This window comes from Rhincodon typus, chromosome 2 (genome assembly GCF_021869965.1).
Source record: "Rhincodon typus isolate 14 chromosome 2, sRhiTyp1.1, whole genome shotgun sequence".
In the NCBI taxonomy this organism is placed as follows: domain Eukaryota; kingdom Metazoa; phylum Chordata; class Chondrichthyes; order Orectolobiformes; family Rhincodontidae; genus Rhincodon; species Rhincodon typus.
The window spans coordinates 55,023,976-55,049,382 of NC_063333.1; the positions used below are offsets into that span (position 1 = coordinate 55,023,976).

The 25,407-nt window shown below is 39.9% G+C and overlaps 1 protein-coding gene across 2 annotated transcripts in view; it reads left to right on the plus strand.

The window, feature by feature from the left end:
- Window positions 1-25,407, plus strand: part of stk17a (serine/threonine kinase 17a) — a 94,982-nt gene that overhangs the window by 49,345 nt on the left and 20,230 nt on the right. For both annotated transcript variants that reach the window (XM_020531856.2, XM_048609423.1), the window contains exon 3: window positions 6,656-6,800. In XM_020531856.2, coding sequence (XP_020387445.2) covers window positions 6,656-6,800 — 145 coding nt within the window. The remainder of the gene's footprint in view (window positions 1-6,655; window positions 6,801-25,407) is intronic.

Sequence of the window (25,407 nt, forward strand, 5' to 3'; positions counted from 1 at the left end):
TGAACCAGGCCAGGTGTTAGATTTGGAGGTAGGAGAGCACTTTGGTGATAGTGACCACAATTCGGTTACGTTTACTTTAGCGATGGAAAGGGATCGGTATATAAAGCAGGGCAAGAGTTATAGTTGGGGGAAAGGCAACTATGAGGCGATGAGGCAAGATTTAGGATGCATAGGATGGAGAAGGAAACTGCAGGGGCTGGGCACAATTGAAATGTGGAGCTTGTTCAAGGAACAGCTACTGCGTGCCCTTGAGAAGTATGTACCTGTCAGGCAGGGAGGAAGTGGTCGAGCGAGGGAACCGTGGTTTACTAAAGAAGTTGAATTTCTTGTCAAGAGGAAGAAGGAGGCTTATGTAGAGATGAGGCGTGAAGGCTCAGTGAGGGCGCTTGAGAGTTACAAGTTAGCCAGGAAGGACCTAAAGAGAGAGCTAAGAAGAGCCAGGAGGGGTCATGAGAAGTCCTTAGCAGGTAGGATCAAGGAAAACCCTAAAGCTTTCTATAGGTATGTCAGGAATAAAAGAATGACTAGAGTAAGATTGGGGCCGGTCAAGGACAGTAGTGGGAAGTTGTGCGTGGAGTCCGAAGAGATAGGAGAGGTGCTAAATGAATATTTTTCGTCAGTATTCACGCAAGAAAAAGACAATGTAGTCGAGGAGAATACTGAGATACAGTCTATTAGACTAGACGGGATTGAGGTTCATAAGGAGGAGGTGTTAGCAATTCTGGAAGGTGTGAAAATAGATAAGTCCCCTGGGCCGGATGGGATTTATCCTAGGATTCTCTGGGAAGCTAGAGAGGAGATTGCAGAGCCTTTGGCTTTGATCTTTATGTCGTCATTGTCTTCAGGAATAGTGCCAGAAGACTGGAGACTAGCAAATGTTGTCCCCTTGTTCAAGAAGGGGAGTAGAGACAACCCTGGTAATTATAGACCAGTGAGCCTTACTTCGGTTGTGGGTAAAGTGTTGGAAAGGATTATAAGAGATAGGATTTATAATCATCTAGAAAGGAATAATTTGATTAGGGATAGTCAACACGGTTTTGTGAAGGGTAGGTCGTGCCTCACAAACCTTATTGAGTTCTTCGAGATGGTGACCAAACAGATGGATGAGGGTAAAGCGGTTGATGTGGTGTATTTGGATTTCAGTAAAGCGTTTGATAAGGTTCCCCATGGTAGGCTATTGCAGAAAATACGGAGGCATGGGATTGAGGGTGATTTAGCGGTTTGGATCAGAAATTGGCTAGCTGGAAGAAGACAGAGGGTGGTGGTTGATGGGAAATGTTCATCCTGGAGTTCAGTTACTAGTGGTGTACCTCAAGGATCTGTTTTGGGGCCACTGCTGTTTGTCATTTTTATAAATGACCTGGATGAGGGCGTAGAAGGATGGGTTAGTAAATTTGCGAATGACACCAAAGTCGGTGGAGTTGTGGATAGTGCAGAAGGATGTTGTAGGTTACAGAGGGACATAGATAAGCTGCAGAGCTGGGCTGAGAGGTGGCAAATGGAGTTTAATGCGGAAAAGTGTGAGGTGATTCACTTTGGAAGGAGTAACAGGAATACAGAGTACTGGGCTAATGGTAAGATTCTTGGTAGTGTGGATGAGCAGAAAGATCTCAGTGTCCATGTGCATAGATCACTGAAAGTTGCCACCCAGGTTGATAGCGTTGTTAAGAAGGCGTACAGTATGTTAGGTTTTATTGGTAGAGGGATTGAGTTTCGGAGCCATGAGGTCATGTTGCAGCTGTACAAAACTCTGGTGCGGCCGCACTTGGAGTATTGCGTACAGTTCTGGTCACCGCATTATAGGAAGGATGTGGAAGCATTGGAAAGGGTGCAGAGGAAATTTACCAGGATGTTGCCTGGTATGGAGGGAAGGTCTTATGAGGAAAGGCTGAGGGTTTTGAGGCTGTTTTCGTTAGAGAGAAGAAGGTTAAGAGGTGACTTGATAGAAACATACAAGATCATCAGAGGATTAGATAGGGTGGACAGTGGGAGCCTTTTTCCTCGGATGGTGATGGCTAGCATGAGGGGACATAGCTTTAAATTGAGGGGTGATAGATATAGGACAGATGTCAGAGGTAGGTTCTTTACTCAGAGAGTAGTAAGGGCGTGGAATGCCCTGCCTGCAAAACTAGTAGACTCGCCCACTTTAAGGGCATTTAAATGGTCATTGGATAAACATATGGATGATAATGGAATAGTTTAGGTTAGATGGGCTTCAGATTGGTTTCACAGGTCGGCGCAACATCGAGGGCCAAAGGGCCTGTACTGCGCTGTAATGTTCTATGTTCTATGTTCTATGTTCTATGTTCTATGTTCTATGTCTGATATTCCCTCCAAGACTTGTCTTGTCAACATATCATCTGCAATGGAGGGCATGAGGTGAATGTACAGATTAGACCACTGCTCATGTATTCCTTTTTCTCCAATCCTGAGCTGGTTGATACCTGGAGAAGTAATGTCTCAAGTCATCTCACATAAACACTAGATGCAGGCTGTTTTTCTCTCAGGAATGGGTTGGGTAGTGGCTGTGGTGCTTCTATTCTCTTGCCCGCTCGAAGTTCTGCCGCTGACTCGGCTTTTTCTATGCTTCTGGCTCACAATGGCTGTTTGCTGCTAAGTCAAAGGCTTTTTCTACCTTAACTTTAAAATGGAGATTGAAAATATTGCTATAGTTTTGCACCATTATAGCCTGTTTTTTTTAGTTGTGGATTCGTTTGGGTTCTTCTCTGTAAGATTTCACTTCTATGTGCTGTCACCTGGTTGCTACCATGTTTCATCTTCTGGTTGTTCTGATGGGTGTTCTTGTTCTTACCTGGACTAGTGTAGAATCAGTTTTGTTTTAACAATAGCCTTTTTGTTTCTGTACTAACACTACAGACATTGACCTACACATGTTCACAGTGTCTCCTCCATGAGATTTTTATTAGTCATGTGATGTTACATCATCATTACATCATGATCCCATAGGGTCATGCATTTTAAGACATCCAGTACCATCACGTCTGTAATATGGACACTTTACAAGATGTAGCTATTTTTTCCCCATATTCTATATATTCCATATCCTTCTCAACAGTAAATACTGATGCAAAATACTCGTTCAGTATCTCCTCCATCTCCTGTGGTTCCACACATAAGCAGCCTTGCTGTTCTTTAATGCGCCCTATTCTCTCCTTAGTTACCCTTTTGTCCTTAATGTACTTTTAGAATCCCTTTGGATTCTCCTTAATCCTATTTGCCAAAGCTATTTCTTGTTCCCTTTTTGCCTTCCTGATTTCTCTCTTAAGGATACTCTGCATAGGCCAAACCAGAAGAAAATTGACTATATGGACACGTGAACACCAACTAGCCACTAAGAGGCACGACCAATCCTCACTTGTCTCACTACACATTGACAACGAGGGACACTAATTCGACTGGGACAACACATCCATAATCACACAAGCCAAACAGAGAGACAGGAATTCCTGGAGGCCTGGTATTCTAACTGGAACTCTATCAACAAACACATTGAATTAGACCCTGTGTACAAACCTCTGAGAAACAGAACCGCAAATGGTACCAAACACCTCAACAAACTGAGGCATATAAATAAGAAGGGGGACAGAACATCAACGCTTAACCAGACACACACTGACGATGTTACCTAGCAGGGTGACGAAACGTTTACAACCAAACCCACTGGCTCGGCGAGCATGTCTACAACCTCATCCACAACCCGAGCTACAAATCTTCTCAAACTTTAAAGCTTCCTTCTTATTCTTGACCAAAACCTCAATTTTTCTCGTCATCCAGCATTCCCTACACCTACCTGCCTTGCCCTCCACCCCAACAGGGACGTACTGTCTCTGGACTCTCATTATCTCATTTTTGAAGGCTTCCCATTTTCCAGCCATCCCTTTACCTGCAAACATCTGACCCCAGTCAACTTTTTAAAGTTTTTTTTGCCTGATACCATCAAAATTAGCTTTCCTCCAATTTAGAACTTTAACTTGTAGATTCGGTTTATCCTTCTCCATCATTATTTTGAAACTAATAGAATTGTGGTCACTGGCCTCAAAGTGCTCCCCCACTGACACCTCAGTCACCTGCCCTGCCTTATTTTCCATGAGTGGGTCAGGTTTTGCATCTTCTCTAGTAGATACATCCATATAATCTATCAAAAAATTTTCTTCTGCACACTTAACAAATTCCTCTCCATCCAGCCCTTAACATCATGGCAGTCCCAGTCCATGTTTAGAAAGTTAAAATCCCCCTATCATCAGCACCCTATTATTCGTACAGATAACGGACATCTACTTGCAAAATTGTTTCTTAGTTTCCTGTTGACAATTGGGGGTCTAAAGTATAATCCAAATAAGGTGATCGTACCTTTCTTATACTTCAGTTTCACCCAAATAACTTCCCTAGACATACTCCCAGGAATATCTTCCCTAAGTACAGCAGTAATGTTATTTTTAATCTAAAATGCTACTCCCCCTCCTCTCTTGTTCCCCTTTCTATCTATCCTAAAGCATCTATACCCCAGAACGTTAAGCTGCCAGGAGCTACGTTTCCTGTAATTGCTCTGATTCCCAGTCCTATGTTCCCAACCATGCCCTCGATTCATCTGCCTTACCTGTTTGGTCTCTTGCATTAAAATAAATGCAGATGAATTTAGCAGTCCTATTTGTTCTTTGCTTTGTTCTTGCCTGTCTCACTGTTTGACCTACTCCTTTTCCAAACTGTATCATCTCAGACTGCTCTCTTTCCTCACTATCTGCCTGGGTGCCACCCCACCCCCACACTAGTTTAAATCCTCCCAAGCAGCCCTAACAAATCTCCCGGTCAGTATATTAGTCCCCTTCCAATTTGGGTGCAATCCATCCTTGCTCACTCCTACTTCAGAAGAGATTCCAATGATCCAAAAGTATGAATCCATCTCCTCAGCCACGCATTCATCTGCTCTATCCTCCTATTCCTACCCTCACTAACCCATGGCACCGGGGATAATCCAGATATTACTACCCTCGAGGACATCCTTTTTAAATTCCTGGCTAATTTCCTATATTTTCCCCTCAGAATCTCATCCTTATCTCTTCCTCTGTCATAAATTCTTGAAGAAGAATGACATAAAGAGATCAGAAATGGAGCAAGAACATGGGACAAGACTGCTGTTCATGTGGTAGATAAATGCCAACAGAGACTGAAACAAAAAAACAAAAGTGTTGGAGAAATTCAGCATGTCTGGCAGCATCTGTGGAGAGAAAGCAGAGTTAACGTTTTGAGTCCAGTTGACCGTTCTTCAGAACAGGACCAACAGAGACTGGTTGGACTAAGTCTCCAGTTTTCTTGTTGTAATTTCCATGTAGCATTGGGAATAAGTTGCATTTCACTTGAAGTTTATTTGTGAATAATACTTCAGAGCAATTTTGAATTTGATTAATCACCACTCTTACTTTTCTTTTAACCTCAGGCAGAATTTACAGCAAGACTTATTCCTAAGTAGGCTACTTTATGTTTTCCTTGGTTGAGTTAATAAATGTATAATTTAACATCAGAAAAAATAACTGTGAATAGACAAACAAAACTACTGTGTGCAGGTATTGTTAGGATATTGGTCCAGTTTTTATTTAAAGTATGGTTTCTGTTACTTACAATACAAATGAGAACCTGACTGACTTTGTTTGTTTGCCACACCATGTATTTAAACTTGCATAATAAAACTTCTTTCCAATTTTCCCCATCTCCCCAATTTTCCCTTAAACAGAATCACTAATGTAAACAGGGAAATATTTTTGTGTGCCATTCCTTAACATTAATGTAACAGGATCATAGTACACAAAGTAACGAAGGTGCAATCAGTTTTTATTTACTGTCAGGTTCCACAAACCAAACTTTATTTTCCTCATTGTTTATAATGGAAACGTTCTATTAGCTTCCTAGTTTCTGTTTTCCAGTTGAAATGTTCTGAGTTCTTGGAGTATATTTTTGTAATTGGAAGCAGATCAGAAAGTACGATGATGTTGAGTATTTGCTGAATCTGGTTAGAAGCATAGCACTGCATTATGCCCAGTGTAGTTTATTGGGATACTGACAGCATGGAAAAGAGATTTGAAAACCATTTTGCTTTTTGGAAGAAAAGTGTTACAATTTGCAAGGATATCACAGACATATGATGCAGTGATCTATTTTCAGTACAGCTTGTGACATTGTATTGCTTCCAAATGATAGATTCTCAACTAACATGAAACATTTTTGAAAAGAAATTGCAAATTATTTTGTTCCTAAATTTGGCTTAATATTTCTTTAAGGGAATATAACAGTGATAGATTTCCATACTAGTACTATCCTTGTGTGTATGCAGGTTATCTACGAGCACTGTGAATAATTCTAATTTGCCTGCTTCAGTGGGAATTTAACAGAGGTGTCCTGTTGTAAAGTCCATGGCGTGCTCAACAATTACATTACCACTTATTTTCCAAATTTGAAGAAAAATAGAGATTTGTGCAAAAAGATGTGCGAAAGTCATTCTGGAGTACATTTTTAGCAGCTCAGCAAAGAAAGTGTGCAGTATGTTTGGGGCACATTTTAGTGTTCATGTGTTTTTTTTTCCAGTTATCATTACAAACATACTTTAATTTGGTTACATTAACTTCTGTATTCTCTTCCGTAGTGCTGCTGGAGGTGAAATTTTCAACCAATGTGTAGCTGAGAGGGAAGAAGCCTTCAAAGAAAAAGATGTCAAACGGCTTATGAGGCAGATATTAGAGGGTGTGGCTTTCTTGCATCGAAACAACATCGTCCACCTTGATTTGAAAGTAAGTGTTAATTGTTCTTGTTTTAAGTTTGTATAATAGCCTGTGAATTTTAAACTTGTTACGTATCAGGAAGTTGAACATTACCTGATAACTGAACAGGGTGCTGCATCTCCACATTCAAAGTCAACAGCCAGTTATGTGAATGAGCAGTTGAGAGATTTTTTGAAATTCTGAGACTTAATTATGAATATACAATCAATGAGAAGATGATCATGTCATTAAACGTAATTTATCAAAAATGTGTGTAAGTAGGCAGAATGCCAAATGTTTCAAGGGTAGGAAATACTGAACCATGTTCAAGAATGGGGAGAAAAGAGATGATGAAAGTAAGCCTTAGGCCAATCAGTCCTAATTCCGATGTGGATTAATTTAGTCCACAATACAAAATGAAATTAGTTAAAATTTGGAAGGTTAAAGGGTACAAATCGACTTGCGAACAGACTGAAGATCAGAACTTGTTCACAATCATCGGGCTGCTTGTAAATGGTATTTATTTTCCATTCTTGCTTGCCTTGGAGATGGGATTCAAAAATCACAACAGATTGGGGATTTAAAAAGTCTTCCTATTTGTTGAAGGGCTGAGACCAAGAGAATACAAATTTAAGGTAATTGTTACAAGAAGGATGGTGACGTGCAGGAAACTGGTTCACACAGCAAGTGGTTAGGATTTGGAATGCACTGCCTGAGATTGTGGTGGAAACAAATTAGATTTGAGGCATTCAAGAGGGGAGAGGGGCTGTGAGTGGCACTAGGTAGGCTGTTCCTATGGAAAAGTGGCGCAGACACAAAGACCAAATGGACTCTTTCAGAGCTGTAATAGTTCTGTAAACTGTAGCTGAGGAAGAGGAACGGATCAGGACAGAGTGGTTGGAGTTGAGGGTGGATTGGTGAGGTTTCGGGAGATTTCTTTAGTTAATCCTGAGTATGAATAGTTTTAGCAGAGGAGATGAAGGTGTAGCAGTACTCATTGTGGTCCATCAGACATGTCTGGTGGTTGGTTAAACCAGTTTTGTGCTATATACACTTAATCTAAAGCAGGCTGGATTTTTGTTTAGAGAAATATCCCTTTTTTTAAGTTCAATTTTTGAACATCAATCGTTTACAATTAGCTGGTTGCTACTTGAGAGATTCAATAGCAGCTAGTGCTGAATCATTGGAATGCAATGCAGTTTTCTTTGTAGTAAGCTGATAGGGAATGTTGTTTTTAAGAAATAGAACTCTGTCAGGTTAGATTTGCATAAAATGCAAGTGTGAGAGCCTACAGAGAACTAAACATTCAGGAAAAACAATTCATTAACAATGAGCCAGTCTTTTTGGATAATTAAAGCCAAGAACTCTTGACATTTTTCTTAATCCCACATAATTCACTTTACATAATTTTCCCTTGAAGTAACCGCACCTATTAAATCTGGAGAACTGCAACAACAGACCTCACACACCAATAACCTTGATCTTGCCCTGAACAATTTATTCTATCATCCATATCTTGATCCCTTAATTTCCACCTGCTGGGTGACTTGGATAATTCTTCCTATGATCATTAACTGTTCCCATTTCTCTTTTTTTTAAAAAAAATTAAATACCTAACTTTCAGACATTAACGAGACAGTTCACAGGAGATAACCTAATTAACTGCACCTCCACCAAAAATGCACTTAATCTATTGAAAAGGCTCTTCCATGAAAGGAGGAAAAATTACATTTGTGCAAAACCTTTCAAAGTAAGACTGTACAGCACTGTCACCTCTGAGTCACCTGATAGAGGGTTCAAATGTCATCCCAGAGGCCTGAGTACAAATTTGAGGCAGGTACTTGAGTGCTACACTGAGGGATTGGATGAGACGCTTTATCAAAATTTATTTGCACTCGTATGCTAATAAAAGATACTGTAGCACTACCTGAAAAGACGTTCTCCCTGGCATCCTACCTGATTATCCTTTTGCTTTCTCCCAGTCCCTGCACTGGCTGTGCCATAACCAGCATTGCTATCATAGACAGGGGAAAACAGCTTATCCACAAGCAATATGGTGATTTATCCACGGCTGCTGCTTCTCAATACCCTGACATCATTGACAAAAAATAATCACAATCAGTATGTACAGGACATTGGTTAGGCCACTTTTGTAATGCTGCGTTCATTTCTGGTTTCCTTGCTACACAGAAGATGTTGTTAAATTTGAAAGGGTTTAGAAAAGATTCAGAAGGATGTTGCTAGAGTTGGAATGTTCGAGCTATAGACTGGGGCTATTTTCCCTGGAGCATCAGAAGTTGAGGGGTGACTTTACAGAGGTTTATAAAATCATGAGGGGCATGGATATGGTAAATAAACCGGGTCTCTTCCCCAGGATAGCAGAATACAAAACTAAGGGGCATAGGTTTAAGGTAAGAGGAGAAAGATTTAAAAGGGACCTAAGGGGCAACTTTTTCATGCAGAGGGTGGTGCGTGTAAAGTTTGTTTGATTAACAAAGGTATGCAGCAGAAAATAGAGTTGATGACTAAATGATATGGGCTATATTCTCCAAACTGATATTTAATGGCTGGCAAAGTAGGTGTGGTGCTAATTGAGGCAGTAGCCAGTAGATGATGGACATGCCAACATAGGACACTTCTTTTTCTACAGCATGACCCTAAAAGTAGAGGACTTGAGGCTAAACTTACTCTTAATGGTTCTGATGGTGCCAGCAGTATGCTATAGCCCAGTTTGATAGGCCACCAAAAGCCCACGACTGACCACAAAAATCCTCGGTGAAACATTTGAGAAATCTTAATCTAATTACATGCACAACTGAGTCTATAGTACTACATCTTAATTTTGCAATTAGTATTCTTCACAGAATTTTAACAATGCAGGAGGAGGCTACTCAGCCTAACTTGTCTCCAGTGACTATCTGTGCATTTCAACTTGGAGTCAATCTCCTGCCTATTCCCATAATAGCTAGTCTTTTTGAAAAAAAATCATCTAGTGCCCTCTTGAATATCTTAATTGAACGAGCGCTACCATGCTTCCAGATATTATATTCCATGCCTTAACTACTTGATGTACAGAAATATTTTCTTTTCACCACCTCATATCTGCTTTTTTTTTGCAAAACAGATTAAGAGTTTGCTGTCTGGTTCTCGATCTATGTGCAAGTGAGACCAATTTCTCCCTGTCCACTCTGTCCAGACCCATCATGACTTTGAAAATTTCTATCTCATCTCCTCTTAACCTTCTCCTCTCTAAGGAAAACAGTCCCAGCCTCTTCAGTCTTTCCTCATCGCCAAAACATAAAATCCCTAGAATAATTCTTGTAAACCTCTTCTGCAATCTTTCCAATGTATTCACATCCTTCCTACAGAGTGATACCCAAAACTGTAAACAGTACTCCAGTTGAGTTCTCACCAGAATCTTCTATAAGTTCATCACAACTTCTCTCGTGCACTGATTTATGAAGTTAATTGTTTACTACGGTTCTCTTTACCTGTCCTGCCATCTTTAATGACTGCTGTATAGATACATGAAGTCTCGATTCTCCTGCGCACTAAATAGAATACCACCCTTTACCTACCTATCCATCCACTCTGCCAACATGTCACAGCCCTTTTGAAATTCTACACTGCCATCCTCAGTTTAGTTTTGTGTTGTCCACAAACTTTGAATTGTCACCTGTACACCATAATTTAGATCATTAACATATCTCAGGAAAAGCAAGAATCCTACAACCAATGCCTTGAGGAACTCCGTTACAAACCGTTTTACAGCCCAGTAAATACCAACTATTTCCCACTACTTCGTTTCTATCAGCCAATTTTGTATCCATGTTGTTACTGTCCCTTTATTTCATGACTTAGAAATTTCCTCAAGTCTGACACCTTGTGGAAGTCCATGTATACCACATCAACAGCCTTTCCCTCATCAATCCTCTCTGTTACCTCTTCAGAAAAACTCCACGAAATAAAACACAATTTTCCTTTAACAAATCTATGCTGACTCTTCCAAATTGGTCTACTTTCTTTTTAATGAGAGTATTAATCTATCCTAAATAACTGTTTCTAGGAGTTTCTCACCACCAAAGTTAAACTGACTGTTGGACAAAAATGTACAACCTTTTTTTTGTTTTTTTTGAACAATGCAATGGTTATAATTCTCCAGCCCTCCAGTACCACCCTGAATCAAAGGAAGATTGAAAAACTATTGCTGGTGCTTCTGTGATTTCCACTCTCATTTCTTTCAGGATCCATGGATGCGTCTCATCCGGTCCTGGAGCATTTTCAACTGGGTAGAATCTGCCACATAGGCAAAGATAAATGCAAAAGTATTAATATAAACTTGAGCTGTGCCTCTTGCCTCCGTGTGCAAATCCCCTTTTTTTTTTGAGTCTCCAATTAGTACCACTCCTCCTTTTCCTATCCTTTTACTATTGATGTCCTTCCATAAGTATTTTTGGAATTTCTTTTATGTTAGCTGCCAATTTTTCTTCTCGATCCCTCTTTGCTTCTCATTTTGCTTCCTCGTGTTGTTTCTGAACCTTCTGAACTCAGCTTGGCTTTCAATTGTATTTATACACCTGCTATAAGCATACTTTTTGTTTTATAACTTAATTTCTATTTCCTTTGCCATCCGGAGACCTTTAGATTTGTTTGTCCTACCGTTCCCTTTTGAGGAAATACACCTTGACTTGTACCCAAACCATGTGATCTTTGAAGGTAGCCAAATTGTTCAGCTGTGGTTTTTCCTGCCAGTTGTCAGGTTAGTAGAAAGTAGATGTTTGTTGCCCTTACTGTCAAATCAGCTAAGATAAATGTAAAGTGCTGTGGAAACCAGAGCTCTGAAATAAAACCAGGAAGTGTTGAAGGAACTCAGCAGGTCTGGCAGCATCTGCAGACAAAGAAACATGTCCACTTCAGGAATTACTACCACACAAATTAAACGTCTGGATGTATTGAATTAAAAATGTGCAAAATCCTTTTATGTCCAAGTCATTTGTGTTGGTCACATACTTTCGGGAATGTTGGATCTTTGAAATTACAGAAGAAAAAATCATAGACTTAGCAATAGAATCACCTTTTTTGCATATCACAGTATCCTGATGTGATCATTAATTTGGCAGCAAGTTGCTGTTTCCGTACCCTTTAGAAAATATTAATATAGAAACAGGATGTGCCTCATCTTTCTTCAGGACAAGTGACCATATCAGTATTTCCAAGAAAGGATGAGATGATTACTGTTTAAAAAAATCTTGTTTACATTTTAGGTTCAAATAAACATTCCATTTGATAGTTCAGTTGACATACCACAGAAGGAGTTGAGTTATTTAATTGTATATTTTTTAAAAAGTGCTGGAGAATCTCAGCAGGTTTGGCAGCGTGTGTCGAGGGAGAAACAGAGTTAATGTTTTGAGCCTGATCGAACTCTTTTTCAGAGTCTTGAAGGTCTGAAGTGTAGTGATTATAATGAGGTCAGCCAGATGGACCTCCCTATAATGAATTTCCTAATTGGGGCTGTTAACCTCGTCAAGTCAGGGAGCCCTGGCTGACAGAAAAAAAACAGGAGGATCGAAAATTCTGTTCGCTCTGAAGAAGCTGGATCAGTGTCAAGGACTCTCCACATGTAAATAAAATGTGACTTGGTGATGGTGATGGGATACTGGCCTCTGTGGAGTTATTTCATGAAGTTATATTAAACTCAAAATGTTAACACTGCTTTTTCTCCAAAGATGTTGCCAGACCTGCTAGGATTTTCCACAAATTTTTGTTTCCGTTTGTGACTTCCAGCACCTGCAGTTTTGTGTTTTTTTTTATTGTTTTCTGGTTAACTCTGTTTCTCTCTGCAGATTCTGTCAGACCCACTCAGTTTCTCCAACACTACTTTTTATTTCAAATTTCCAGCATCTACAGTATGTTGTTTTTATTTTCATTAATTTTAATCCTTCTAAAATATAATAAATATTATAGGTTTTCAAAAAGTTATTTGGTCATTACAAAACTTGAATTTGCTTTAAAAAGACACATTTGCTGAAGCTTTTCATGCACTGATTAGGACAATTCACAAGAATACCAATGCAAAGAGAAAATCAACACTTTATACTGCATGAGAGGAGAGTACCATTTGGTGGCAAATGAACTCTGGTAGAGCTGTTTCCATAGAAAAAGCACCAAGTTGTGATGATTGGCAGTTAACTGCCAGGCTTTGCTTAGAATTCCAATCAGGCAGGTTAAATCTGAGTGTTCAGGGCATTGTCCTGAGAAATGAATCAGCAAATGGCTGTCACCTAATTTGTTGAGTTAAAACAGGCACAATGCGTATATGTTTTCTTTCTGTCTGCAAAGAACTACTCCCTGTTTATAAATAAATGTACATGCAAGTAAGCCATATTGTCAGCTTTACTGACAATTCTAATTGATTCATAATTGTAAGCGTAATTCAGGAGCCAAATGTTTTAAATGATCTCTGATTGCAGCTGTGTACCTCAGGCTGGATTCAATAAGCAAAAGGGTTCAAAGCTTTTTGTTAGATTGAGGAGAGAGGAATGCTGAAGCTCTTCAACTGTTTGCCCACAGTTCATAAGTAATTCTCCCTGCATTCCTAATACTGAGCCCAATGATCTCTCAAAATAAGTTTGCTAGTCATGTGACTTGCTGTAGCTACAGGGCGTAGAACAAAATTTAATTGCATCTTCCAGAAGGTACTTTGATTAGCTCATGTTTGCACAATTAGCCTAATTATTGTTTTGTGGCCTCCGCTAATCAGATTTTAACATTCTATTTCCAACATTTAAGGCTTCCATGGGTATCTCTCCATAAAACAGGATGAAAGCTGTTCACACACCTCCAGGGATCCCTTTGTCAAATAAAGAATGCTACAAAGTGTACAGTGATAATTAGAATCACCCATCTTAAGGCTAGACAGCTCCTTCATTACAATAAAAATGTCCTTTTTTTTAAAAAAATGTTCAATGAATCAATCCAGCTGATGAAATTAAAACATTAATATTTGATATACTAAGATCTTTGTGGTGAAATGTGGAAGTGCTGGTAGCAACTTTGCATCTGTGCAGACTTCCAAAGTTGAAATTTGATTCAGTGCTGTATTCACAGCGAATGCCGAGGGTTCCATTGTCATTACCACTCAAAGTCCTGTGATTCGCTAATTTCCAAATTCATTATTTGTGTACATTGTTTATCAATTTGATGTTAGTTGACACATGCTCAGGGCAGAATGGCAAATTGACATGAGTGACATGTGGAGGCTCTAGGCCATGTATATGCACTTACATACGGAAGCCTCAACAGTTCATGGAGTATGCAAAAATGTGGTTCCGTAAGCTGTTTTGAATGCAGAGAATGGGACAATTTATTTTGAAAAGCTGTTTCAAATGGAAATGGTTCTGAGGAAAGGTCACTGGACTCAAAACATTAACTCTGATTTCCTTCCGCAGATATTGCAAGACCTGCTGAGATTTTCCAGCAATTTCTGTTTTTGTTTTTCTTTCAAATGGACACCTCTGCTTAATTTTCCTTTCACTGTTTTCCTCCTCTGTTGCTTTACTTCTCCTCTGTGTTCTGTGGCAAAGCTAGTGAAAGTCAAATGTCAAAGTAGGTTAAAGGAGGAAAAGAAGTGGCAACACTTAAGGGGATATTCCAGCAATCACAGAATAGACCATTCCAACAATATGAAAAATCCTAAGGGACTGACCCACCATCAGTGGTTAACAAAAAAAGTCAATGACATCAGATTCCTACAAAGCATATGATAACGCAAAGACAGGCAGGTTGTCAGAAGATTGGGCAGAATGTGAAAAAGCAACAAATTACTAAAACAGTTAATAAGGCGGGGAATATTTAGAGTACTAGAGGAAGTTAGCTTAAAAAATAAAAACAGGAGAATTTAAAGAAACAAATTAACAAATTAGTCACTGTTCCTATCAAAAAAGTGCCTGGAGAATTGATCTTATTGAATGGCAAAGCAGGCTTGAAGGGTTGAGAAACATCCTCATGTTCCTTGCTTGTATGTTTGTGTTCACCTTGTCTGACTTTCAGTTTATTCATTTCAATGGAATGAAAAGTCAGGCAGCTTCTATGAAGAGTAGGATGTACAACCCAGCCAGATTGAGGATTCCAATGCATTGTGGTTTTTTTATGTGAGTAATAACCCCAGAAGCCTAGATTAATAACCGAGAGGTGAGTACAAATTGCAGTGTTGTTATAACCACGGTTGCTGGGGCAATTAAATTCAATTAATTAAATAAATATCTGGATTATTGAAACTACTGGATGATTGTAAAACTGCATCTGATTCATTAATATCCTTGAGGGAAATCTGCCACCCTTAACCAGGGTGCTATACGTGTGAACTTGGACCACAGCAACGTGGCTGACTCTTAATTGCCCTCTGAAATGGCATAGCAAGTAATTTGGTTGTATTCGAGAAGGCAGGTCACCACTAGCTTCTCAAAAATGAATAGCATTGGATAATAAATGCTGGCCTCAGCAGCAATGCTCTCATCCTAAATATGAATAAAAATAAATTGTTTCCTGCGTAGTATATGACCAATGAACAATGCCTGGCATCAGCAAGCAACAAATGTTGACACCCTTGCTCATCAAGGACAATGAACAACTGCCTCAAACTCTCTGGATCTGCAAGGTATCACCAGACCCAAAAGGTTAACTCTGATTTCTCTTCACAGATGCTGCCAGACCTGCTGAGCTTTTCCAGCAACTTCTGTTTCTGTTTCTGATTTACAGCATCTGCAGTCCTTTCAGTTTTTATCATGCACACTTTGTTTCTTTCACCTGCAGTGAGAACACCTACAGGCGCATTGTAACATTGGAAGTGCTTCCATCAATTGCAAAGTTTTTGGTTCTCATGTAGCACTGCATTATCAGTCAATGGTCAACGTGGCCTTCACCTTCAGCTGCTTCTCCACTATAAGGAGTGACCTTGCTGCTGAATGTCACCACAACTGCTTCATGTCCTGGGGAAAAGACATTGATGACTGCAGTCATATACCTGATCTGAAATCCAAACTGGGTGTGTTGTAGTGAAACCACTGGAAAATTTGCTGTTGTAAGTTGCAGCTTGAATGTGTGCCTCGCTTGGAGTATGGGTGTGCATGAAATGCAAAGAAAGGGCTTTATGATCTTGGAGAGACTGAGTTACAAGTTGAAAGGCTACATTTTGAGGCTGGTAATTGTGTCATCATTAGTCTTGGTACCTGGTAACGTTGATATCTTATTAAGTCCACTTTCTTTTATAGTATTCTATCTTTTGCCATATCCATTCCGGGATTCATAGACATTGTACACAGTGTTCAGCCTATTCTAGATTTAGATTTAGTTTGTTTTTTAAATTGTCACATGTACTCGAATACAGGAGTAATACGAAAAGTGTACCGGAGCATCTTGGTCTACAAAAGACAGGATTAAAAACAGAAGCAGAAATAAAAGAAACCTGGCAAAAGAAAAGGAAATATCCAGATCACTGCCCCACCTCCACCATGGGTCCAGCCGCCAGATAAACAAAGCCACAAATTCCATCCCTCAGTCTGCAAACGCTCAGGTGCCTGCCACCATTGGAACCTTGTTGCCATTCCTTGGTGCTGTCTTGTTTCTCCTGTTACTGCCATGAGTCTGCACTGGGCTGATCCTGGCAACGCCATCTGCTGCTGAAGCAGCCGGGTCCAGAACTGGGCCCACCGCTGCCAACATTCTGGGAAGGAGACTGCTTCTGCTGCTGCCAACACTCCGGGAATGAGACCACTGCTGTCGAAAACTGGGGAAAAAAGGGAAAGGCAAAAAATGAAAGAGCCAAAGTATAATAGAAAGAGAGAGCTTAAAAAAAAAGGCAGACGTAAGTGGACGAGCCCTGGGCTCAGGACCCGGGCACAAATGCAGCTACTGCACCGCTGCCATCCTGCCGTTATATTCTGCACCTTCTGCCAGGTATGCAGGTCTGCCATTCTATTGGGGCGGTATGCTGAAGTGAGTTTCTCACTTTCTCCTCATTTCCACTTCACCCGCTGTCAAACTGGGAGTCAGGAGTTAGCACAGGTCTATTTGTTAACCTTCGATATGTTCTCGTTGCTCAGTAGTTCACTTTTCTGTTGATACTGTTTAGTATCCCTAAGTGCAGGATTTCAAAAGGCTGACTGCTGTCAGAAGAGAAATTTCTGTATCCCTTTTAATTGTTTTCTCAGCATTTCCTAAGGATTCTCATGTTGTACTACTTCATGACAGCCGCTAAATACTGTATTCTGTGATTCACATGTTAAACACTGGAACATGTGGACTGTGTTTAAATTCACTAACCTTTCATTACATCAGCAGGTTCAGCTATTGGGGCTGCTGTTATCACTAGTGATCTCAGCCCTTTGCAACTGGTAGCTTGTTATTGACGTACCCACGAAGAGGAGCCAAACTACCAGAGAAGAACTAAACAAATTTTCATCCTGCAAATAAGGGCCAGATTCAAGTCTTAGATATGTTTTCTTTTATTTTCTTATGGAGCACAAAGTTATTTTAAGGTGTGTTTCTATGTTCAGGGGATAACTAATCATTTCCTAGTTATTTGGTGTCTGTTGAGCATTTCTAAAGCAGTGCTGTTTTAAAAGCTAGTTTTCCATATTCAGCATCTAAAAAATACAGTAGATTGACAGCAGGGCAATAAAGGAGTAAGATAAGGCCATTCAAGCCCTCAAGTCTGTTGTACCATTCCAGATCATGGCTGATCATCTATCTCAAAGCTCTAATCCCACGTTAAACTAAATCCCTTGATGTCATTAGTAACTAGAAATCTAACAGCCTCTGTCTTGAACAAACTTAATGATTGAACTTAGCCCGCAGAGGTAGAGAATTCAAAGAATTACCACTCTCTGCATGAAGAAATACCTCCTCATCTCAGTCCTAACTGGTTTGCCATCAATTCTGAGACTGTGACAGCCGGCTCCACAGCCCATAGCCAGGAAACATTCTTTTACACCTATTTTGTCTCTTGCTCTCCTAAACCCCAGAGAAAGCAGGCTCAATCTCTCAAATCTCTTCTCACAGGACAGTTACACCATCACAGGAATCCATCTGGTTAACCTCAACTGCAATCCCTCAATAGCAAGTATACCCTGCCTTGAGCAGGGGTAGAAATGCACACAATACTCCAGGTGCAGTCTAACTATTGTTCTATACGATTGAAACAAGCCCTCTTCACTCCTGTACTCAAGTCCTCTTGCAATGAGGGCAGATGGTCTGTTAGCCTTTCAAATTGGTGCTGCACTTGCATGTTAACTTTAGTGACTAATATCCTTGGGCCACTTTGGACATCAACACTCTCTATTGTCTCACTATTCAAGCAATTCTTTGCCCCCACCACAGTGGATAGTCTCGCACATAACGGTGTTATATTTCATTTGTCATGCTCTTGCCAATTGCTGAGGCAGTCTAAATCCTTCTGAAGCTTCCTCACAAATCACATTCCCATTAAGCTTTGTATCATTTTCAAACTTGGAAATATTAGAAATGGTCCTAATATCTAATCATTGATATAAACTGTGGGCCCAAGCATTATGCCATCAGTCACAGCTTGTCAATCTGAAAATCACCCATTTACTTCTACTCTTTACTTTCTACTTGTCAGCTAATCTTTAAACCTTGCTAGCGTAATGCCCCCAATATCATATACTTTGATTGTGTCTACTAATTTCCGCTGCTGAACTATATCTAAAGCCTTCTGAAAATCCAACTACACTGCATTCACTGGTTTCTACTTTTTCATTCCGCTAGTGACATCCTCCAGAAACTCTTATGCTTTACAAATGTCATTTTCCCCTTTATGAAACCATATTGCCTCTACTAAACCAGACAATTATTTTCTAAATATCCAATAGTCACATTCTTTATAATAGCTTACTGTATAATTTCCCTACTACTGTCACATCATGCATACCATAACTGAGCAATGTTTCTATGATTTAGCATTCCAGAAAAAGCTGGCAAAGTAATGTCCTATTGGCCATCATTTCCTGGGATGAATCTTGCTGAGGATTTGTATAGCGAGTATGCATGTAAAAGTAGTAGTGCAAACCTTACAAAGGATAAGGCATATGCTGAGTTGACTGTAACTTTGATTATTTGATGTGTAATGCCTACTTGCTTATATACACATTGTATTCTCAAAGTTATATAATCCTTCAGGTCGGACTTTGAATAGAAAGCAGAAACTTTTCTGGTTAAGGCGACTTGCTTTAAGCCACTATTGCACATTTTCTGTGCTCCTTCAAAAGCTACCAGAAATGACTTGGATGCCAAACACAGCTCGTGGGTTTTACTTAAATTAAACGACTTTGCCTTGTATCGGAAGCTCAACTGTGAAAGGAATATTTTGTTATTGGATGTAATGAGAAAAGGTTGTCAATTAAGACCCTTTTTATATGTATCCCCTTTCTTACCTTGATGCAAGTTTTCTCATTTTTTTCCTCTGACAGTAATCGAGCATGTATTTCCAAATACACATGGGTGCCAGGCAAGGTTCCCCACGTCCTGTGCACATTTACAACATTAGGCCTGTGTTCCCTAAACTCCGCCTTCTAACAGGATCTCTGACCACATGTTTATTTTCTGTATAAATAAGCAGGATTTTTTTTGTACAATCTTAGGCACGAGGAGCCCCAACAAAATCAAATTGCTGACCTCCCTTTTTCAAAAAAAAAATTACATTGACAATAGTTTTATCTCACTTGATGGCACAAAAAAGACATAAAGAACATACATGCCACATTCCAAGGGAATCTAGTTTGGTTGCTATTGGTATTTTTATCAGTCCCTGTCATTGTTGTGGTTCTACTTGAGTTTATGAACTGAGAAAAACTCATGTTCTGAATGGGCACACTGAGTCAGTGATACTATTTATTTAGATGACATAGTAGAAATTAAAACAGTATCTTCTTTGTAATGTTCTTGAAACAAAATATTTATTTAAAAGCACGAAGAATCTATTTATAACTTGTGTTCTTCTCCAAGGGAGCATCTGTTGGTATCTTATGTCAATGCTTTAAAAAATAAGTTGTACTGAAACCTAGGCAGTTGCCATAGTTGCTGTGCAGTGTATTTTACATGAAATTTTGCATATTTTGTCACAACCCACTGAGGAGCATATTATAAATCAAGCCCTGCTATTCCTGGAGTTGTCACAAAAGTCAAAGATGTTTTAAAACAAAAGTACTTTGAATTTACCTGACTTTCAGACCACTTTGACAGAAAACACAGACCAGGTTTCTGTAATTAACAAGATCCTCTCTTTATTATGAGTACATAAGAACGTAATAGGAGCAGGAGTAGGCCATCCGGCCCATTGAGCCTGTTCCACCATTCAATAAGATAATGGCTGATCTTCTTGTGGACTCAGCTCCACCTACTCGCCCACTCACCATAACCCTTAATTCTTTTACTTTTCAAAAATCTATCTATCTTTGCCTTTTAAAAAAAAAAAAAAGTTCAACGAGGTAGCCTCAACTGCTTCACTGGGCAGGAAATTCCACAGATTCACCACCCTGTGGGTGAAGAAGTTCCTCCTCAACTCAGTCCTAAATCTGCTCACCCTTATTTTGAGGCAGTGCTGTCTTGTTCTAGTTTCACCTGCCAGTGGAAACGATCTCCCTGCTTCTATCCTATCTATTCCCTTCATAATTTTGTGTTTCTATAAGATCGGCCCCTCATTCTTCTAGATTCCAATGAGTGTAGTCATAGCCTACTCAATCCTTCCTCATAAGGCAACACTCTCTATTCTGGAAACAACTTTGTGAACCTCCTCTTCGCCCCCTCCAGTGCCAGTACATCCTTTTGTCAACAAGGAGACCAAAACTGTACACAGTACTCCAGGTGTGGCCTCACCAGCACCCAATACAGCTGTAACATAACCTCCTTCCTTTTAAACTTCATCCCTCTGCAATGAAGGACAATATTCCATTTGCCTTCTTAATTAGCTGTCGTATCTGCAAACCAACTTTTTATGATTCATGCACAAGACATCCAGATCCCTCTGCACAGCAGCATGCTGCAGTTTTTCACCATTTAAATAATAGTCTATTTTTCAGTTATTCCTACCAAAATGGATTACCTCACATTTACCAACTTTGTACTCTATCTGCAAGATCCTTGCCCATTTATTTAACCTTTCTATATCCCTCTGCAGACTTTCAGTTTCTTCTGTGCACTTTGCTCTACCAGTCATTTTAGTGTCATCTGCAAACTTTGACACATTACACTTGGTCCCAAACTCTAAATCATCTATGTCCATTGTAAAGTATTGCGGTCTCAACACTGATCCTTAAGGCACACCGCTAACCACTGATTGTCAACCAGAACAACACTTATTAATCCCCACTCTTTGCTTTCTGTTAGTTAACTAATCTTCTATTCATGCTAATACATTATCCATAAAACCATGCACTTTAGTTTATGCAGCAGCCTTTTGTGCAGCACCTTGTCGATTTACTTTCTGTAAATCCAGATACATCACATCTACCAGTTCCCTGTTGTTCACCGTGCTTGTAATGTCCTCAAAAAATTCCAGTAAATAAGTTAAAGATGACCTGCCTTTTATGAACGATGCTGTGTGCGACCCCCATGGGACAATTTCTATCCAGATGTCTTGCTATTTTTTCCTTGATTATTGATTCAAGCATTTTCCCCATTTCAGAGGTTAAGCTAATGGGCTTATAATTATTGCCTTTTGTCTACCTCCTTTCTTAAACAGTGGCATCGCATTTGCTGTTTTCCAATCTGCTGGAACCATCTCAGAGTCCACCAAATGTTGGTAAATTACCACAAGTGTATTTGCTATTTTCCCACCATCTCTTTTAGTGCCCTGGGGTGCATGCCGTCAGGACTAGGAGACTTGTCTATCTTTCGTCCCACGAGCTTGCCCAACACAACCTCTTCAGCAATAACGATCATTTGTAGGTCATCACCTGCCATAGCCTCCTTGTCATCAGTTATTGGCAAGTTTTTGTGTCTTCCACTGTGAAGACCAACACACAGTACCTGTGCAATGCCACAGTCATTTCCTCATTTCCCCATTTCCCATTATTAAATCCCCTTTCTAATCCTCTAAAAGGACCAATGTTTACTCTAGCCACTCTTTTACATTTATATATTTATGGAAGCTTCTGCTGTCTATTTTTATATTCTGAGCTATCCATCTTCCTTTCCTTTTATAGATTATGAGAGTAAACTAGCTCAGAATATAAAAGTAGACAACAAAAGATTTCCCAATTCCCTAGTGTCCCAATAATCTTTGCCACTTTGTATGTGTTTGCTTTCAGTTTGATACCTCCTTTATTTCCTTAGTTATCCATGGTTGATTATCCCTTTTCCTACAGTCCTTCCCTTTCACTGGTGTATACGTTTGCTGAGCCCTGAGAAAAATCACTTTGAAAGTCCTCCACTGTTCCTCAATGTCCCACCATGTAGTTTTTGCTCCCAGTCTACCTTGGCCAACTCATTTTTTTAAAAAATTCATTCGCAGGATGAGGACATCGCTGACCAAACAGCATTTATTACCCATGGAGCTGTTGAGAGTCACATGTAGGCCAGACTAGGTAAAGATGGCAGTTTCCTTCCGTAAAGGACATTAGTGAACCAGATGGGTTTTGACAACAATTGACAATGGGTTCATGGTCATCATTAGATTCTTAATTCCAGATATTTTATTGAATTCAAATTCCACCATCTGCCCTGGCAGGATTTGAACCTGGGTCCCTAGAACGTTATCTGGGTCCCTGGATTAACAGTCCAGCGATATTACCACTAGGCTATCGCCTTCCCTGTTAGTCTCTACTAATAGGGTACCTATAACATGTGAGAGTTCTTGGATGCTGATTGCATCAATAAGCATACCGTCAGTACCTCCTACTTGAGCACTGGGTCATGGAGGCACTGAAGAGCATCCAGGAGAATGCCTCTCTCACCTTGAATCTGTGCCCTCTTGTAGTTGACCTTTCCATCCTGGGAAAAAGCCTCTATCTACCCCATCTATGCCTCTCATAATTTTGTACACCTCTATCAGGTCACCCCTCAGCCTCTGTCCTTCTAGTGAAAACAATCTGAGTTTATCCAATCTCTCCTCATAATTAAAACCTTCCAGACCGGGCAACATCCTGGTAAACCTTCTTTGCACCCTCTTCAAAGTATCCACGTCCTTCTGGTAATGAGGTGACCAGAACTGCACAAATGTTCCAAATGTGGCCTAATTGAAGTTTTATATAGCTGTAACGTAACTTGCAAACTTTTATATTCGATGCCCTGAACAACGAAGGAAAGCATGCTGCATGCCTTCTTGACTATCTTATCCAACTGTGTTGCCACTTTCAGAGATCTGTGGACCTGTGCACCTAGATCCCTCTGTATGTCAATGCTCCTAAGGGTTGTGCCATTTATTGTATTCACACCTGAATTTGTTCTTCAAAAATGCATCACCTTCCATTTGTCTGGATTAAACTCCCCCTGCCATTTCTTTGCCCAGCCCTGCTATCTATAGCCCACTGTACCCTTTGGCAATCCTCCTCATTATCTGCAACTCTGCCAATTTTAGTGTCATCCATAACCCATTCTCTGTCTTCTATGACCAAGCCAGTTCTGTATCCATCTAGCCAGCACACCTTGGAACCCATGAGACTCTACCTTTTTGTACCAGTCTGCCATGAGATACCTTATCAAATGCCTTACTAAAGTCCACGTAGGCCACATCCACTGCCCTTCCCTCATTAATCAGTCTTGTCATCTCCTCAAAAATCTCAATCAATTTGGTGAGATGTGACCTTCCCGTACAAACTCTCACTGCCTATAACTAACAAGTCCATTTGCTTCCAAATGTGAATGTAAATCCTGTTTCTCAGTATCTTCTCCAACAGCTTTCCCACCACTGATGTCAGGCTGTTTAGCCAGTAATTATGTGGATTATGTCAGTTTCCCTTCTTAAACAAAGGAACAACATTGACCATTCTCCAGTCCTCTGGAACCTCACTGAAGGCCAAAGAGGATGCAAAGGTATCTGTTAAGCCCCATCTATTTTCTTCCTTGCCTTCCGCAGAAATCTTGGATAGATCCCATCCGGCCCTGGGGACTTGTCTATCTTAATGCGTTTCAAGATACCCAACACTTCCCCCTACATTATGTTGACCTGCCCGAGAGTCTCCGCCTTATCAGTTAAAAGCCACAGCTCTACAATGACTGTTGAAGGAAAGATAAACTTTTTTTTTCCACAGCATTTCAACACAACCCCCTTACTTGCTCACTGTCCCAAACTGTTCAGTTACTTGAGAACAATCGCATGGTTGTTGGCAGGCAAAAAGCTTTTGTCATTGATAACTAGTCACTAGGCCATAGACCAATCTACTTTTTATTACCACCCAGCTACATCTGTACACAGAACGCCTCAGCTCTAAGTGTCCAGGTATCTCAAATGTTGGAATGTTTATTTTTTTTTCAGCTCTGAGCGTACATCCCTCCCCTTTTAACCCATCTCGTGTTCAAATAGAGAAAATTTCAGGACTTAATTACTTGGATTTTGTCTTCCAAATGTTTGAAAGTTCCCAGCTTTGAAGTGTGAGATGGACATTAGTACTTATTCACTCTCTTTTTCTCTTTCTTCCATCCTTATCACCCCCTCTGCCCACTTGACTGCACTGCACTAAATGACAGACTTCAAGGCAGATTCACTGCAACCAGTGAAGCTTTGTCCCATGAATGAATAATGTAAGTAAGAAGTATTAATCATCTTATGCTAAAGATATATGCTAAGTGACAGGATCACCAAAATCACATTTATCGTTTGAGGGCAAGGTGAATCTTCTGTAAAGTGAGTAAATTGGTGCACTACAGTCAGGTGGACAGTGAAAATTAAACTTGGAAGAAGGAGAAGGAGAGCGAGCCAGCACCAGAAAGCAAGATCAGTCATTCATGAAGAAAATCTTATGTAATTTACAAGAAGAAATTGAACCTGGGTCCAGGAGGTTTTAATATTTGCAAAACTTTTTTTCTCCAAAACAAAGTAGATTTTAAATATAATAGATATTGTGTATTCATGGTTAGTTTGCTTAATTGGCTAGATGACTAGAGTGTAATGCAGAGTAAAGCCAATCGCATGGATTAAATCCCATTGCTGGCTGTTGGAGTTTACAGAAGCCTATTTCCTCACCTTATTCTGTGGTTGTGGAGTGGTTCCCCTCTAGCTATGCATTACCAATTTTCTGTCTTATGGAGAGTGATGCCTGTAGTCCTTTGCAGACTATTGCTCTTCTGAATAGTTTTTTCTTTGGCTCCTGCTGTAAACTAGCTCTTCTGAAAATTCCATAAACGCAACCTAAAATTGCTGGTGAGTATCAGTCCATTTTTAAATAAATCAGGAAAAGGCTTTTAACAGCGTCTTAGTAGGAGAAAGGACTGTGCAGTCACTTGGTTTAAATTGTAAGTGGCATTATACGCACACATCTGTGAAGTTAAGCTACTGATCTGTGTCACTCTTGTCAGGAAGGTAGAGATATATGCTTTAAAAGAGAATAATTTTACTGTGGTATTGGTAGGCAGATAAGAAACCAGTTTTCAGAGAGTTGTAATTCTGACTGTGAACATTTTCTGG